The sequence below is a fragment of the Eimeria necatrix genome, genomic scaffold, assembly GCF_000499385.1.
Source record: "Eimeria necatrix Houghton genomic scaffold, Enh_scaff15, whole genome shotgun sequence".
Lineage (NCBI taxonomy): Eukaryota > Apicomplexa > Conoidasida > Eucoccidiorida > Eimeriidae > Eimeria > Eimeria necatrix.
The window spans coordinates 77,146-95,724 of record NW_013654970.1 but is presented as its reverse complement, the minus strand read 5'-3'; the positions used below and the strand labels follow the sequence as shown (position 1 = coordinate 95,724).

General features: G+C 48.3%; 2 protein-coding genes across 2 annotated transcripts; one reads left to right on the top strand and one right to left on the bottom strand.

Moving 5' to 3' along the window:
- Positions 1-8,636: 8,636 nt before the first annotated feature.
- Positions 8,637-11,261, top strand: ENH_00018110 (protein kinase, PfPK7 homolog, putative; the record flags this gene model as incomplete). Its single annotated transcript, XM_013584353.1, has 7 exons — positions 8,637-8,757; positions 9,078-9,344; positions 9,557-9,790; positions 10,037-10,173; positions 10,499-10,612; positions 10,857-11,036; positions 11,163-11,261. The coding sequence occupies 7 exons, from the start codon at positions 8,637-8,639 to the stop codon at positions 11,259-11,261; spliced, it is 1,152 nt and encodes a 383-aa protein (XP_013439807.1).
- Positions 11,262-13,329: 2,068 nt separating this feature from the next.
- ENH_00018100 (hypothetical protein, conserved) lies at positions 13,330-14,295 on the bottom strand (the record flags this gene model as incomplete). The annotated part of the gene is made up of 2 exons (XM_013584352.1): positions 13,330-13,613; positions 13,941-14,295. 2 exons carry the CDS (start codon positions 14,293-14,295, stop codon positions 13,330-13,332), a joined length of 639 nt encoding a protein of 212 aa, XP_013439806.1.
- Between the last annotated feature and the right edge of the window lie 4,284 nt (positions 14,296-18,579).

Here is an 18,579-nt window from a genome sequence, read left to right as displayed (position 1 = left end):
TGTGAAGGCTCGACTGTAAGCTGTGCACACGGTGGAAGAGAAGCGTCAGCAAAGGTTACCGTTGTGGAACCAGAAACTCTGGTTTCACGGGAAACGTTTTCTATCAACGAAATAGTGAAATGCTGCGCTAGTCTGCGACTGAAATGAGTTGATGGAAGGAAAAAACACTGCAAGGGTTGCCGGAACCTCCACCAAGGCGATCATACAGTTCGCGTCATTCCACACTTCCCAAAGATAGAAGCCTAATTAATCAAGGAAAAATTGAAACATAAATGAAGAGTTTGAAGCTTCTTGCAAAATGGAAGGTAAAGTTCCTGTGGAAGCAATGAAAAGCAGGTTAGCAGATGTGGCCTTCCGAGAGCTCGTTGGCTAGCGCTAGCCCGGATGTATCATGAAATGGCCATGTGACGCTCAACACGAGCAATTGCAATTAATGATAAAGAAAAAAACGAGTCTTATATTTTCCTCAGATATTCGGGTCTGCTTGAGTGGACTGATTTTGTTCATCCACTTGCGTAGCATCCACAAAAGATCGCTCGCACTACTGCTCTCCACCTGTGTGGAGCCTGCGATTTGCCATTTTTTGTTTGTGATTTTTTGTGGATGCTGCAACATACACAGGAATATCCTGCTTCAAAGCGGTTAGTCCAACAGTCTTTCACAGATACTTCAGCTTTTGTAGCTGCTGGCTCTATCCGTTGTGGCTGTTGCCCTCCATTCTCGAGTATTTGGGATGCAGCGGCTTGGCGACGGTCGTATTGATTGTTTCGGTCAAGCCAGTATTCAAGCCAGAAATACGCTTAGTTTTGATTTGTATGATCGACCGTGAGTACTTCAAAGGTTTCTTCTGTTATGCAGTGCCTACTCGCAGTAGGGAACGGAGTTCTCTCAGTTTTAGCTGTAAACTAATTTATGCTTTAAGGCGACGCTTCGGAAAGTGATCCTGTTTTGCATGTTTTTAAAATGTGTGGGTGTTTATAGCTAATAAGCCGTTATACAAGGTTGCCACTGAGTTGAACAACTCAACTGGGGAGCCCTACCGAACTGCGTGTTTGAAGGTTCCCTCAAACCGAAGAATCTTACCCATCTCTGCGCGTTTCCAGAGGAGCAACTGCTGAATGCTGGGTCCACAACGGAAGTCAGCGTCTTCTCTTGTCCCAAACTTTGGGCGCAATTTTAGGAGGTATTCCACCAAAGCTGAGTCTATGCCCGATGACACTGCTAGCCGGGCCATTGGGCAGCCGCCAGAACACTGGTGACGAAGCGGCTGCAGGCTTGTTGCTTTCTTTCCTCACCCTTATGAGTCCACCTAAAAATGCAGTTGTGCAGTACGTGGTTCCCAAATCCCATATAAGCGTGTCGAAACGTGCAAGACCGAACACGCCGTTTGTTCACACTCGCTGTGGTCGCTGAATACAGCCGCCCTCCAAAACCCACGCCTGCAAGTTTGCAAGACGCAAGTGAATGCACGTTACATTTGATACAATCACGTACGTATAATGCGGTGCCGTGCTCGGACTCTAAGCAGATCCGCTAACGGCCAACTGGTCGCGTACACCACGATAGAAACTGAGCCTCAGTCCAATTTTGCACTGGTACTTACAAATTAACTCGTGTATATTGATCCACGTCCACCTGCTCAGGTGAGAGGGCTGCGATAGAAGCTGCTTCAGAGGTTTCAGCAATAGCTACTAAATTGCACGCTAAGGAATCGAGCCTAGCCATTTGGGAAGCAGTAGACTGTATTCTCACTTTGCGCGTGCACCCTTTAAAAGTTGCCTACAGAGCAGATAAGTGGGTACCTTCGGCTGCCCTGGTTGGGAAGGCCGATGAAGAGTCCAGGATGCAATCGCTACGGCCTACTATTGGTGTAGCAGCCGACCTACACTACGCGCTGCCTTACTTCCAGTTAGTGGAGGCCTGGCGCGCTGAGCACTTCTTTTCTGTATCCGTTATGCCTTGGCAAGTGATATCCGAGTGTACCTCGCGCAAGTGTTTTGCTGCAACCACATTAGAAGAGCTGCGCAAATGGACATGTACGCCGTGGTTATCTGGAAGACCAACAGTGCTAAACGAAACCCTTGTGGGCCGGCTAGATACATATTCGAAATGGAAATCGGCGAGTATGTATGAAAATGCTTGTGTCATCGCTTGAGGTGCCTTCCAAGATTACAGGACCCGCAATTTCTCTAGCTTTTTTGTGGCATTGCTACTATTGTAGTAGGCTAAGCCAGTAGTTTTTCAACGGGAAACTGACAACTTTGGATTCATCGTGTGTTCGCGGGACGTACTGTGCATTCAAGTGTAGACCATGCTAATCTAATGCTTCATTCAGTCTATATGGGACTCGCCGCTACCATTTTGGGCTCGCTAGGAGCTTTGCCAGAAAAATGCATGTAGTGAGCTGGGCCTAGTTTGGCTCCTACGTGAACCTCTGCATGCAGAGGATTAGAGACACGTAGGAACCCTGCTGGAGCAAGCTTATTACACCATATGCACTCGAAGGATGAACGTCTGAGCATGCAGTTTTATGAGACCACACTTCCCCTCCCTTCTTTCTGCAGGCACCTACTCTCCTGCGGCAACAGAATAGGCTGTGGAGCTGAGCCATACTAATGCTTGAAAGAATGCTACGGAGGTACTGTAGAACATGAAGAGAAAATGGAAGCAATGAATGTTAGTAAGCTAGCTATAGAGGGATACACCCGAGCCATTGTGAGAAGACAGGGATTGGGCTTTCTCAGCTGGCCGCATGCGCCGACGCAAGTGGCGGCGCCATACTCGCAATTCTGTAAGGCAATTAGTGAGATGTTGGTCAGGCTCCCATGCAGCCTCGTCGTCAGGGATGCCCCGCCACTTCACTAGGTAGAGAATTTTGTCTCCCTTATTTGTCTAATCCAAAACGTAGTCAACTTCCTCCTGGGCGACGGCCTGTGCGGAACAGGCGTGATTCAGGAGGTGCTGGCCTATGGGGCCTTGTGCTTTGGAGTATCAGGAGGTTGTTGCATACTAACGGGCTATCGGCGCACACAAAGCACCCGAAGAGATGCCTGCGATTTATATGTAATCCCCTCAGTTTCACCGATTCCTGTAAGCCGGCTTTCGGTATTCACTCGCTAGCGTCAGAAAAACTCTGCGGAGTGACTGCAGCTCCCGAAAGGTCACTACATGCAGATGGATAACCCATCCGTCCCCTGGTTATGCATACCTTGCAGGTATGTAGCTCAGGGCATACAATTTTGTTCGAGAGCCAAGCCAGCAGCAGTGCGACCATGAAATGGGTTTGTATCGTGCTCGAGCAGTTCAAAACGTCCGTGAAAGGCATTTTCCAGCCGGTCTTTCTTAGCCATGCGAATCTCATAAAGGCCTGCTGCAAGATCAAGTGTACAGAACTATTCGGTTTCCCATAGCCTCCCTAGGGTAGCTTGAATGTGGTGCAGAGCAGAGTCACGAAAAGTACTGAGGTCCTTTTATGCATGATAGTTGGCAACCATGAGCATTTCTGTGACGGGTGGACCATCTTCGTACTTGCGAACCATGATGAGGGGCACAAATAGAAAAACCACCTCGAGCCTATTCACTGCATGCTTGAGGACTTCGGTGCCTCTTGCGTGTGGAGTGCAAGCAGGTCCCGTCGCATTCTGCACAATGGGACCTTGCAAGCTTGCTTGCTTGATTACACCAAGATAAGGTCATGTGGACGCTTTGATAGTAGACCTGTCGGTAAATTATCCGGGAACACAGCTTGTTCTCTGAGCAGCTCGAACACCTGCAGGGGTTACCTCTATTATTTGTCAGGTGACACCCGACATTCAAACTCAGCGTAACCCAGGCTGACGGTGGCCCAAGGCTACTCTTCTTTGTCAGCCTCGCTTTCTGGAGAGGCTATTGAGATGCATGGATGAACTGAAGGTTTCCCACTGCATTGCTCTGCTAACGAGCAAACGAGTGGCTCTTTATGCTCCTCGCACAAGCCAATGGTGTACAGTGTGCCCACATTTGGTGAAGCGAGCACGGCGTTATGTTCCCCTATTGCACTTGATACGTGTCTCCTGGTGGCGTGCGCGTCGCGTGGCTGCTCGTTTGTAAGCACCCTGGCCATAATTTTATGGTGTTCCTTGCATAGTTTGTTGGGCGAGGAGAGGAGCAGAAGAGTATAGTCATCTGTACAGCAGTCATCTGGGACACCTGTTTGGCCAGCAAATCGTCGGCTCAGGTGGGATCTGGTACTGCGTTCTGTCCTGCTCTTTTACGTTGTTTTGTTCGGTAGGTCGCAAAATCAATCATTCACTTAAATTCGTAGCTTACTGAAGTACAAGTGCTTGGCCAAGTTATCGGCCATTTGCAAATGTAGTCCTACGTCAACCTCTTAAGGCAAAGACCTCAATAAGACGCTCCCCTCTAATCATTTGCTCCCACAGAGCATATACAGAAGCGTCACTACGCGGCGAGTAAGCAGGCGCTCTTTATTAGCAACCATGAAATGAAAGGCTTTACCTATACAGTATTCTCAGCCGCCTAACTGTGATCGGGCTAAAGAATATGTGCGGCACGCTCCCTGTTCAGAAGCGACCAGCACTCATGCCCGACCATCTCAACGACTAGAACTTTTATGTTTGCGGTGCTGCACAGCAGCCACCCGCAACTGATCCGCCAATTCCGTAACTAGTTGAGCGCTCCACCAATGCTGCGTATTCTCCCTGTTTATCACTACTGGGAGCTTCATACGGTTCCCCTTGCTTGTCCTCTCTCTCAGCCTGTGTGCTGACATGAGTTGCGGTAGCAACTCATGTCAGCTCCAATTCCAGTGATATGCGTTTTCCGCTTTCCTTGTGCGCCTTAGGAATTACTGCAGCCATTCAGCCTATGTCAACCCTTTACTCTCGCTTCAGGTTTCTTTGCTACAACGTCGGGGCGACTTTGATGGCATTCTTCCACGTGGCATCGGCACGCAGCGGCTTCCCACCTTGTCGCTGGTGTCCAAGCAGATCATTTTCAGCAGCTGCCATGCTTTGCTGTTTACATACAGTTTTTGTTCGTCCTTCTCATGAGACCTGTTGCTGCCGCTAGCTCCATAATGCGTTGGCTAAAGTGGCGCAATTAATACTGTAGTGGGTCTCACCTCCGCACCTCTTGCAGGTTTCTCCCGATGTGCGAGCCTTCGGTTCTCATGAGGGGGAGCCTTTCGCCAACTGCTTCATGCCGATACACTCAGAACAGCCATGTCGTTCAAGTTGCTGGTCGGAGAGTGGCATGGTCTGTCACCGTTTTCCGAAGCCGGTTGACTGTCATGGATTTTTGAGCCAGACAAAGCTCTATTTTGCTTTATCACCTTTCCCACTCTTCCCTGGGGCTCCCTTGAGGCGTTGCACTGCTTCCACCTTTGTTGCTGCTCCTATGCATTGCTTAACGGCGGTCCCTTTTCTTAGAACCCTGCACAATTAGAATGGCAAGCTAGCTTAGTAATGCTCTAAGAGCGACGTTACAGGCACCTCCTCTTGCAGAGATCTCCACAAACTCAGCCGACTGTCAGCGCTGGTCACCTTCTCCATCGATAGCTGCAATGAGTCGAATAAGGCCCACACAGCTGAAAGCGCAGATATGTAGAAAAATCTGACACTCTAATGCTACTCGTTTCTCCTTTCAACTCCCTGTATTTCTATATTAGGTCCACTTTACCAAGTTCACTAACGTCTAAATTCTTCTGCAGCTGGCTTCCCCACAGGCGTTGCTCAGGGCGTGCCTCCGTAAACCGCATCTCTGCTACCGAGCGAAATACCCTTACGCTGCCATTAATTTTCTTTTGCAGCGGCCGTGGCCTCAGTGAGTTCAGTCTCTCCACGTTTAAATAGAAATGAACCCTCGCAACAGCTCCAACTCGCTTTAAACTGGGATGCTCCCTGGACTGGTCGACTTATGAAGAGGCTTTTGCTTATGGCTTCCTCAGAGTACCCTTTCGCAGGACTTCTCTAGTGTCTCGAAGAGCCACATTTTAGCATATAAGCGCTATCTGCTGTCCTGCATGACTTGGCTTGCGAGCATCTGACCGTGTGCAACTAATTAGAGATCCCTGGGACCTGAAAGACTAAGTCGTTACGATTTGTGCTGGTAAAATGTAAAATGATATATCTCGGAAGACCCCCGTGTTTTAGTCAGCTAAAACCATCACAGCTCATACGCGGCTCTCCTGCTTTGGCAACATGCGTTCGTAGTCATCATTACTAACAAAAGATGCTGCTAGACACTGGAAAAGCTCCAGGCAGTATCACTGTAATTCCCCCTTTTAAAGCAGTGCATTTGCCTTCCTTTGATGTTTTCTCCTCACTGATCGGTCGTGCGGCACGCATCAGTGGAAGTGCCGCTTGCCAGCTCCATACCGTGGGCGGAGCTACAGAACCCGCCAGGAGTAACCACCTGTTAATTAAGTCGTTCTGCACATTTACTGTTTCCATTTAGTACGTCGATTTGCATATTCTGAAATATGTGGCCCTGAAGGTCATTTCTGTGCTACATTTTAGTGCTAAACACTACGCTTTGTGCAATTTTTGCCCGAGTTCCCACCGGTCTACTCCTTTGCTACAGCGCAGAACCTGAATCAGTGTGGGCGCATGCGTTCGCCTACAGTTTCATGAAAATAAACGACTCCATGCACAAGGCTTGTGAAAAAATGTACATTTCCAGCTGTTTCTCATTCACACAGCTCTCAGACGCAAACCAAAGCGTGCTTTAATTATTTACAGCCTATGGCTCCTAGAGATAGGAGAACAGAAAAAAGAAGCGGAACAGAAAGTCAATGGACTGAAAATCTACAATGGAACTACCCATGTTTTAAGAACTCTCTGGTTGAGGACCGGCGTTGAGAGCAAGTCATTCAGCCCAATGCGACGAAGCGGTGGTGGTACTTTGTGGAGACATTGACAGCAGAATGCGTTATTCCGGCTAAAAGACAGCAGTAGACAATGCATATTTGGTTGAGTGTCTGTCCAATGAATGCATAATTCCACGCCACCCCTTAAAAGGCGATGTGCCAGCACGGCCAAGGGACGACCCAGCCCTGGAAACGACGCGTAGGTGGATGAGTATATCAAACTCCAACTACAAATTTTAGCGGAGAAAGTCTGCTTCGACAGAAACTCATAAGTCCAAGACTCGCCATCTATATGCGTTTAGGAGAAAGCGCTACCACCATTGATAACTAGAGCATTCCTGCGCACACAGCATCCGATAGAAGATCTCAATGAAATCTAAAGAAGCCTAAACTGAAAGATTAGCACACTGTTCATATTCCAGTTCCCTGATTTCCCGTGCATCAACGTAAAAGCAAATCCATCAAAGGGTACGCCTGCGCCAGCTCAAAATGCAGCTCCCGCACGCCATACTTCACAGCACCAACTCTTTTGATTGAATTTTCTAGCCTCCAGCCAACTACGTTTTGCACACATAAAGGCTGCGCTTTTAGCTGATGTTTAGCAACGCTGGCAGTTGCAAGACATCGCTACACTAGATGCGTGGTACCATACTCACCTCACCAACGACGAAGTGCCGCCGCTGCCTACACCTGCGCGGATCTGTGTGTAATGCAATGAAAACGATGGCTCTGCGATAAAATGACTGGCATAACTTGGTGTTCTTTTGGGTTATTCCTTCAAAATCAGCTCTGGTTCCCCTTTTCGTGAGCATTTCCGAAGCCATGCACTCAGTCAACAGAGCCCCAGCTACTGCTACCGTGTGCCTTGCTCCCAATGCTGCTCAACTCAACTTCAATCAAACGCTGACATTCTTTACCTGATTTCTTTCTCTCTGTACACTTTGGCCCGTCTCTCGTTAATTTCTATCTGTTCCAGGGTCACTGCAGACTTCAGCACCGCGCCAGCAGTCCCCGTGAATTGGTTACGCCCACGGCTCGCTGCAAATCCACAGGAAAACGCCATAGTTTGCGGGTTCCTCTCCTGCAGTTCCACAATATTTAATATTTAAAGCTTGGTTTGAAGGCATGGGAGGCTTTAGCAACATCTTATTAGCCGTTCAAGGGCCCTCCTCCGCTCCAACTGCTTGTGTGTTAGACGAGTTCAAGAGAAGTGGCGTGGAGATATTTCACCAGGCCTGTACAGTGTGATATCAAGCTTTGCCTTCAGTTTATCTGGACTCAAAAATTAGGTGGTGCGCAGTTGCTTGCGCTGAGCAAAGCCTGGGATCCTGCGGTCCTGCAGTCGAAGTCAAACTTGGGGGGAGGGTCATGAGCAACAGGAACAGCAGGAGAGAACCCTCTACTGAATCAAAACAGAGATCTTTCGGCATCGAGGCCGGTCCTTCAACTAGGATATACCAACAAAGGCGGGGAAAGAAACCCCTGTAGCAGCTTCTGTGTGGAGGCCATACAGAAGACGATGCAGAGCTCACCTTAAGCCCCAACTCGGGGCCTTCGCCCACGCCTTTCCGTCTTGGCTAGCATTTTATAGATTCTCTGAGGGCCCGTATGCCCGCTGGGAGTACCGACTGCCGCTACCTTGGAAGTTTTCGGTGCTGCAAAGCGCTTCACTGCCATCTCAAAGCAAAGAGCAATCCACAGAGAACAAGTTTGGAAAGTACCCGGGTTTGAGAAAGGATTCCAATGCGAAAGCAGTGTACTAGCATTGATGATGCACCGCCCATCCCCCCGCATGGAAGGAGTGGACGTCAAACTGGCCTCGAAGTGCCGGCGACCAGATGGAAGCGTATGGTTGAACGAGTATCGCGTTTGCGAGAAGCTAGCAAGTAGTGAGCGTTACACACCACTTCTTTACTGTCGTCTACCTCAGCGGCGCTCCCGATGTGAGATATTCAGAAAGCCGTAATCTTAAATCTCCGAGGCAGCCCCGCCGTGCTTCCAGGGTTTCTCATGCTGCTAGCTTTTGTCATCAGCATTGGCCGTCTGTATTGGGACATTACTATTCCTTTTTATTCCTTTCCTATTTCGTTGCATCCTTTACGTCAAACGGTGCATCGAGACGCGTCTTGTCTCATTTCATCAGTTTCCGATTAGCACACTGGTCTCGCTGCTCATAAGGAATTTCGGGGAAGTTGTTTTGTCATTTCAGCTGAGCTTTCCAGTGTCTTTCGGGTAGAGGAGGCAAACCCAACCAGTGGAGTTACCACAAGCTTTTGCTGCAAACGGTACCGGAAGATGCTTCTCTTGAGACGTAGGGAATATCGCCCTGGCCCAACTGGGATGGGTTTTATGGCCAAAATGGAGGATGTGAAGGAGGAGGCACGCATATTGGCACTTCTGGATCATCCACGATGCTTGAAACTAAAAGATGTCCTCGACTCCAATCCGGAATCGGCGGATGGCAAAGTCTATTTTAGTCAGCAGCCAGCACCAGATCCCTATTCATTAGATTTTTTCGTTTTGTAGATGTCGTTCAAACTTAATTTGTCTAGCGCACAGCACACATGTTGCTATGGGAGTTGTCTTTGCCAGCGGGGGCAAGCTTACGATTAATGTATCCTATTGATTCTATTGGTTCACCCATTCAGTTTCAGTAGCCATTCACATTGTATGTTTGTGCTTGCTCAGTTACAAATTTTTTGCCTGGAGGAGCATTGATGGTGCTAAACCCAATGCGAGATGACGAGCTAGTACGAAGCTGCCAACTGAGCTCTGATGCGCCAGAGTCGGTCGTGGCAGACATGTCTGTCACTGAAGATATAATCCGAGAAAAGTTTACTCCACAATTGGAAACGTTAAGAACTTTCACAGAAGCCCAGGCAAAGTGCTTCATTCGCGACGCTGCAGAAGGTTTGGCGTACTGTGAGGCCACTCCTATTTTTGATGGGCTATGAAAACAGAGCGCAACTCTCATAGTGTCTCACATATTTGCAGAAAAGCCGGCAGCGGAATCGAGCCTAGCTGTTGCGGGGCCAAGCGAAAGCATTGATCATTAGTGAATGTACTGTTATTAGAATGTTGCTGCTTAGAGCACAAGGGCGTGCTTTGAATGTAATTCATTTGCGGATAACGTGTTGTCACTTTGCTATTGCTTTCGGCTTGGCTCAGTGCACGAACATCTTGGGATTTGCCACCGGGATCTAAAGGTAGACAACCTTCTATTAGGCGCCGATGGCAGAGTCTGCGTGGGTGACTTTGGGAGCGCCGAGAAAATTGGAGCGAATGGCAAGGTTAGACACACAAAGGTGAGAGGTTTTACGTGTTGACACTAAAGTCAACACGTAAAGCGTGAGCTAGTGCTGGCTCGGAGACTGTGGAATGTTTATGGCCGCTTTTCAGTCTGCGTGCACCCGGAAAGCGTAGAGCAAATCCCCAATTCTTGTTCCTTCAGAAGACAGTAGACTGTTACATTTGCCAGTCTCACCAAAATCACTCCCTTAGGGTCTTGTGAGTGGCATCTGGGTATTGTATTGGGCAGACAGTGTTCATCTGACCTTCGCACATTCATGCAGCTGCAGATTCGGGTGCAAGCTGGCTTGCACTAGCTTGCGTTATGACGTATAACTGCAGGGCACATACATGTTCATGGCGCCTGAGTGCCTTCGCCCAGTAGAGGAATCCAAGCCATACGAAGGACATGATGGCCGCGCTGCAGACGTCTGGGCGTTAGGAATCTGCGCATACGTATGTACTGATATTTTCTCCTAAGCACTGTAGCTAAAAATATTTGGGACAAACTCACTGGCCACTATTCCTGACTGCGATGAGCAAGACTGTTATAGGAGCATCATTTACGAGGAAGCGTATTTACCTTTGAAGCTTCAGGATAGCAGTGTGCACTGACGCACATCAGGATGCAACTAAGGTCTATGCTTTCATAATAGCAGGCGGTAGATCTTAGTGGTCTTTTGTTTTGGGCGTTCGATAGGTCATGGTATTCGGATCAGTTCCTTTCAGTGCCAGCTCGATAGAAAGTCTATTTGAGGCTATTGGGGAAGGAATTGTTACAATTCCGGACAGCCCGCCCATTTCACCGGAGCTGCGTGACTTCTTCCTCCAGGTCCTCCATCCGGAGTGGCAAGACCGTATCTCTGTACACCAGATCCTAGTGAGGCTTGTGTCCTAAAGGGGTGGTGCTTCGATATAATCTCAAAGGAATGTCTATAGGGGTTTGCGAAGCTAGATATCGTGGGCTACCGACAGCACATTCGCATGCTTTGTTTTGACTGTGCAGAAACACCCATGGGTGGCATCAGCAAACAGCGCGGATGCTGCTGCGTATGCCCAGGCGCTTTTGCGGCAGCGTGCAGAACGTCGCCAGCGCCCAGCGTGACATTAGAACTGCCGACAGCAGTTGCAAGAAGTGTTGAGCTGCCCTCCCGAGTGGCACGTTTGCCCCCAAAGCGCTGAAGCTGGAGTTTTATATACTGCTATGGAACATAAGCGGGGAGACGATCCTAGATGCCAAAAACAACGCATATTTGTACGTTTGCGTTTTGTCTCTTGACACGACATAATACTTGCCCATAGGCGCACATGCCACAGGCGTACAAGCGCTTCAGTGCCCTCAAAGCGAAGTGTTCTTGTGATCTGTTTCCTGCTAAACAGGCACTCTGACAGAATAATAGTGCCGTATTAGCTTTCACAAGTCCAGTAGAGGTCCCGTAAAACTGAAGAGGCTCCACTGTGTGCCTTTTTGGACGGCCTTCATCCAACAAAACGAATTAAATAAAGCGAGGCCACGCAATCAAGAAATCGTTCCAACTGACCTCGCTCGTAAGAAGTGAGCTATTCTATTTGGGTGGCTTCGTTTTTAGGAAATTAGCTAATAAGGAAAGCTCGTTGAATACCCCACCTTGCTCGCTGCAACAACTCACGGCGCAGCATTGAACACACGTTTCGGCAACGGGGATGGCAGCGCACGGATCAATATATAATACGTGCAATATCTTCAGCGGATACCCACACTTGCGCAGCAGTGGCACTGATGCGCTCCCGGTGGGGCAGAACGCAGCACCTTTTGTGGGGAAGTTGATTCTTCGGAAGCTGTGTTTCCCTAACTCGGTACAGGACCGTAAACGCTACGTGTGCATCACGCTGAGCGTGCATCCAGATAAGACGCGTATATAGATAAGACGCGTCTTCACGAGCACATAAATTCCGTCAAATGGCGTGCGGCTATTGTGAAATAAAAGGCAAATGGAACTTCGTTTTTCCTAGTGTTTAGCTTCACCCCAACTAGGAAGGCAACTCAGCGCCTCGTCCCTTTCGTGGGAGGGCTGCGCTGTAGCATTCATGAAGATTTCCTTCCGTTCACCCGGCAGGTCCCATTACTTTCTTGTCACTCCCACACTATTTCTACAGCCCATGGTGCTGAAGTATCTGTCTGCGGGACAGCAGACCGTGCGCCAGGGAAACAAAGAGAGTCGTACAAGCGAAAGTGGTGTTTGATTGACAAATATGTCACTGCCGCTGCTCACGAGGTGCTCAGCAGACGCACCGCATATAAATCGTGTCCATGAAACAAAGTTCAGGCCATTGGAACGCGTTGGCGAGTACAGCAGACTGGCATGCACCATGGAACACGCGTTCGGATGGCTGTAAGCATGTGAATGTGGTAAGAACGACGGGAAACAGCAAATCTAATGCTTTACGCAGCGCCAACATGGCAGCTGCCCGTCGTTTGGCTGGGCACGCCCCTCATTGGTCACCTTTCAAGTTTTGGGCTGTACTGCAGTCCTCTGTTCCAGTCGAAGCCCAGAGTGCCTTCTCCTAGCCAAGTAAAAAGATCAATACTGTGGCCGCCGCCGCACTGCGTCTCTTAGACGGAGGGGCTTGCTGGCGTGGTGATATGACACTGCTTGGAGGCACAAGGCCTCCTCAGCTGCCCCAAAATCAATCCGGTTGCAAATGAGCCAAGAAATGCGTAAGGCAACAGCGCGCTGTGGCAGTGCCTTTATCAAGCTGAAGTCATAAACAAAGAGGCGACCACCTGCGCCCTGGCGGCGGAGCTAGATTTGAAATCACTGTAAAGCCGGACCATTCTCAATACAAGGTCCATCGACTTGGCCTGTTTCCCTGCATTTTAAGCAATCACTTTTGTAATGTACACATGGTGTCATTATGCAGTGGCGACGAGGGTCTACATCTTCCTCAGCTGCCAGTAGCTGCACCATGATGGTTCCATAGAGATGCATCCTGCCAGGCACGTAGTGATCCAAGCAATTCTACTGCCTTCTCGGCATTGGAAAGGCCACATAAACAAGAAAACATAAATGAACGCCGTGGGAAGCTATGAGAATCCGAGCTTTTGGTCGTCCTGCGTGACTCATTTGGGAGCACGACGCGCTTCGGGAAATATACAAGCATCCGAGCTTGTACAAAGTTTCACTAGAATTATTCTAGGAAGAGGACAGAGGACTAGGCTTCGCCACCTTTACGGCGGTGCCATATGCTGTGTACTCAACATGCATGCTTTGAAGACCAGATGTCACAAGTCGCACACTGACAACTGCATTGGCACCCGCTAAGGCAGCCGCCTCAGCAAGGCGCTGAAGTGCAGATGCACGCGTTTCTTTCAAAAGGTCATGAAGCAACTTCTGTTCGCCACCAAGTTGCTGCTGGAGCTGCTGCCTCCAAATCTCCAAGACGCTCCGGCCTCGTACTGCCGAGCCCTCAGCGAAACCTGCACATACAAAGTGCATGAAATTCTCGTAGAGCTTAGCCCCTGTGGGGGACAGCGTAACAATGACTCCTTGGCGCTGTTGCCAGAAGTCCCTAGTAGATATTACTCGCCACCGACTGCATCCATTCCATTGCCAAGATACTGTAAATGGTGGTCGGTCAAAAATGTGGGAGCTTGTTTATAATTACGCAATTACTAGAGCAGCTGTGAGAAGTGTAGAGAATTTACCTTTGTACTGAATAATCGAGTGGCCAGGAATTACTGGCGACGTCGACAGGTGTATTTCCGCTCCGTTGACGAAAAAATGGAGCGGCTGAGCAGGCTCACCTACATTATCTTCCAAATCCACCCCTGCTACCGCCTGAGCAGCCTTCAACCACTTGCTGCGGGTGTCCTGGCAGGTTCCCTTTGTGGCAGAGAAGGCGTGCACGGATGCACAAGTTGTGTACCGTACGTTTGGCTGTCTGTCGACCGCACCAGAGACTGCCCTCACAGCGATCCTGCTCTGTCGAAAACAGGCGCCAGGAAATGCTTGAGGAGAAAGGCAGAGGGACCCTGTACATTGAGAGCGACAGCGCGTGCATTCGATAAGCGCAAGACCTGTGCGGAGCGTTATTGTAGGTCTTCTGCTGCTGAGACGGCACAGCGCCACATCCCCGAAAAAATTTTGTATTCTTTGCATTTGTGCCCAGGAATTGTTCTTTACAGACTTGGAGCCGACAAAGGAAGTACTTAACGAAGTTTCAGAACGTTAATCGACTAAGAATCGAAGGCGGCAACTGTGTACGCGTCAGGGTCAAAGGATCACATAACCATCGTAGTTAAGAATCTGCGCAGCACAGCCTGAGTACAGCTGAATACAAGATTGGTTACACAGTCACCAGTTGCTGGCTGATGGAAACGGCAGAAAAATGAACCTCCGTAGGCGTTCAGTGCCACTGAAGGCGCAGGCACAAAAAACGCTATACGTTGGCCAATATCCTGCAAAACTGCATCCCGCTACAATCATAAGGTTGATTTTGGAAAGAAAAAAACATACTCAATGTAAAAACAGGCTTGCAGTTCCACTTCTTCTCACTACTACTACTGTACCTAAAATAACAAGCCCCGACATGCGACGTACTGACCTCAACGCCCTTATGTTTTGAGGCAGTTTTAATTAAGTATACGTATCTGGTTCACATTTATAATCTTTACTAGGATTTGCACAAGGCCCCTGGTATGCTTTGCAGCTTCCCCTTCAGAAGCAATGCTGGGGGATAGATAAAGAGTGAGCAACTGCATATGTGTTCGCTGTATGCACTCGCGCACAACTCATTCATGCGGGTTAACAGATATTCTGCAGTATTACGCGCTACTATTGACAGAATTTTACTCTGTCTGTACGCATCTGTGGAAATAAGTGTGCATATTTCTACCTTGGCATCGCCAGCAGTGGAGCTGGATGAGGCCTAGAGCCGCCACGCAAGCCCGTGCCTGCATTGCTCTGACACTTAAAAGCACGTATACATCATCGTTGTACCAGAAAACAGGCAGGGTCGCGCCAACTCTGCAGGCATAGGCATCTTCGCCATGTGCTAACAGACAAAAGCCTCAGCGACCTCGGCAAATTCCGACGCGTGTGTATAACCCAGGCTCAGTTCTTAAATAAGCCTTTAAATGGCATATGATTCGCCCGTGTTCGAAATGGAACGATATGTTCGTGCTATCGGGTGCCTAAGGGAAGAAGCTGCAGCTGATCTGCTCCTCGATGTGGTCGGCCTCCCGATTCCCGTAGTAATTGCAAGCATTACTTGCTCTAGTCTATTTCCTTGTTAAAAGCGCGATGCTGGCTTGGGGAAGCGGAAGGTGCCTCGAACCAGAGAGTTCCGAAAGCCAACTGTTCACTCAGAAAACGCATGGTGGGGTTCCACAACCGTTTCGCTCTCAACCCTGTGTGTTTGACCTACACAATCAGCCGTACAATTTGGTGGCAGTGATGTTGTGTCCAACACCATTCTGGAAAGTTGATTTGCCGCCACCGCGAGCTGTGGAAGCTTGAGAACCCTTTAGGGGTCTCGATGGGCATGCTGGATTTTCCCCAAACGTGAATCTCATAGTCGATGAGCCGAGTTGTTTTGAAAAACTCTGCAATTAGTAATTTTCCAAAATAAGTGCATCGAACTTTGCGGGGTAGTGCTCTAATTGATGAAACGTGAGCAACGTAACTACAGGCGTTCAAAGTGAACAGTTCCGTTCTCGGCCAGCAAATGCTTCTTCCAGTTTGTCTAAATCTCGTTCGCTTCCATGGCAGCGGAAATCATTTTCCACTCACGTGAGTTACTTCTTACTGGATATGTTTCATCGTGGTCGACGGCAGCTTAGAGCCTGAATTTCAGTTTAAATGTATATATATACACAGAACACTGTCTTTTCTACTTTCCATAGCTACATATATATAGCTACAAAAAGTAGAAAAAACGGTGTTTTGAATGTGTTTGGATACTAAATCCACAGTAACAAAGTTTGTGTCTACAACGGGTGACGGCAGTGTGCAAGCAGTGGAGCTGGCACACACCTACACGACGGAAACAGCAACACGATACTGTGGGAGCTCCCTAGGCAGCTTTTGGAAGCCTTTACAGCAGACGGCTTTCGTATTATGAGCCCTTCTTGAGGCAAATGCGCTGCGCACTGGCCTTGTTAAATTCCTACATAGGCTCACATCACAACTAACTAGGGGCACTGGCAAATATTAGAAAGATTCGACAAATACCAATTTTAGTCCACATTTCCAGGGATGCTTCATTTTTCATCAGATGCATGGTGTACGACCCATGGCAGCCTGAGTGCTTCTTGCCAGCCCCAGCAGCAGGGTCAAATTGCAAAGCGAATCTGGCCTTAATTTCTCAAGAATAATTATCTTTGTGTGTTTATTACTTCTACTTAGCATCTCAATCTACCGAATTATCGGACCTTGGAGGCCATTTCTGGGTTGCGTTGTAATACTATGCACTGAACTTATGCCTTCGGAGCTGGGAAGGTAATGCTGCAAACAAGCACAGTAGTAGGCGAAGCCTTCGAAAAGAATGCACACATACGTGCAAATCAACAAATTAAGTTAAAAACACCAGCGAGCACAAATCAAGGTGCTGCGCGCAGAGTGCTCCAAATGTGCAATTGTTTTATGGTGAAAATGCAGCCTCTTTACTGCGTTTCAGCTTGGCTATGCACGAACTCCATGATCACCAGATATTTGTAAGCTTCCCTGAGCATCTTCCTGTAAAACGGCAGTTACCCCTGAAATGCATTCACATCTTCAATTAAGCAGTGGCAATGTATTGGGACTTGTTAATGCCACCTTAGTTCACTTAGTAAGTACACGCTATCAAAAGTCTTCACCGTGGTTAGACAGATGATCCATTCATCTGTGTATTGAACTTCACGTTTCTGCCCGTCAGTTAAACAACCATGCAACATCACAAATTGCAGCAAACCTCTAACATTCGATGGAATGTATCAAGATGCATTTGTACTTTTACTCCTTAGTTTAGATCCAACTAATAGCCAAACGCAGTTATTTGACTAAAAAGCTGCGATATCACGCTAGCCATTCAGAGACGATATCGCTCGCTTGGAATGAGACGAATTCTGTCGGTGCTACATACTTAACTCAACAGCCCCATCATACTAATACGACACCAATATGCCACATGCCTCTATTATCTCTAAATAGAGAAAATTTCCCCTGTAATTGCTCAGAATATCTCTATGGCATCCATCGAACAAATGGCTTCACATTCCCCTTGAAATGCTCCAAGAATGTGCAGAAAGTTTCGTGCGTGTCTCTTGACAATCATGTGGTGGAAAGCTTCTATCCTGCCAGTGACTGTGCGCCATTATGCACCTTTCGCAAATGAAAACTATTTCGGTGATTTGAAGAGGCGCTGCTGCTGTAAATCATTCAAATATTTTCACTGGCAATGGGTTTTGGTACCTCACGGAGTGAACGGTAGTTGAAGGCCAGTTATCCCAGTCGCATTCCCAGTAGCTGCAGCAAGTGTCTTCTACCGTCCTTTGAGTCTTCAACCGCATGTCATCAAAGAACTTTGTTGAGACGATGGTGCGCATGGCACTAAACTCGAAAATGCTGTTGGACTTTCGCAGACATATGTGCTTCGATGGAACAAGTAGCAGCTGTGAATATTACTTTACAGGGACATCGAATTTGGCAATCAAAATGGCATTAAGCATTGCTTCCTTAGCGTAAAGTTCCAGTATTCCAGCCGTATGGTGCTCCTCCAAATGCTTTGCCTTCGGACAGCCGCAAGCTTCTTTTTAGTGAGCTAAGTCCAGCATGCCCCCTTCATACTTCTGTTCCTGTGTGAACTCGAAGATACTTCTTCGGGCCAGAAATTCCTTTCAGGACACTCCATAAAGTTTCTCATTCTTTAGGTGCTTGATTTCATCCTTGATATTTCTAGAAGATGGAGGAAATTCGTTGTTCTGGCATTCGCAATCCTCTTATACATGAATGCCACAGTATTCTACACCCTCAGCTCCTAGCCAGGCCAATGGTGCCAGATCTCCGCGCTGCCGCTGTCATAGAGCCTAGTGTAGTAAACTTGCCACGTTGAGTGGACAATATCTAGGGTGGTGCATCACTGGGACACCAAGATACGTGTTTACGTATTAGGCAACGTTAGGACGGCTCTCGAGGCCATCCCTGTTTGAACTTTGCATACGTAGATATGGACTTTCTTTCGATATTCCGTTGTCTGCAGGCCGCACTCCTCTACATAAAACAAGGCCGCTCATAATGGAAAAGAATAAACGAATGGCTACCTTGTTACCAGTGACGTGCTAATACGTTTGCATATATCAGGACCAGAAATAGAAAATTGCAGCATCACGTGTGTTGGACTCCATGCCTTCACATCTGTATGAGGGCTTAGTACGAGAAACGATAAATCACCACGGCGCCCTC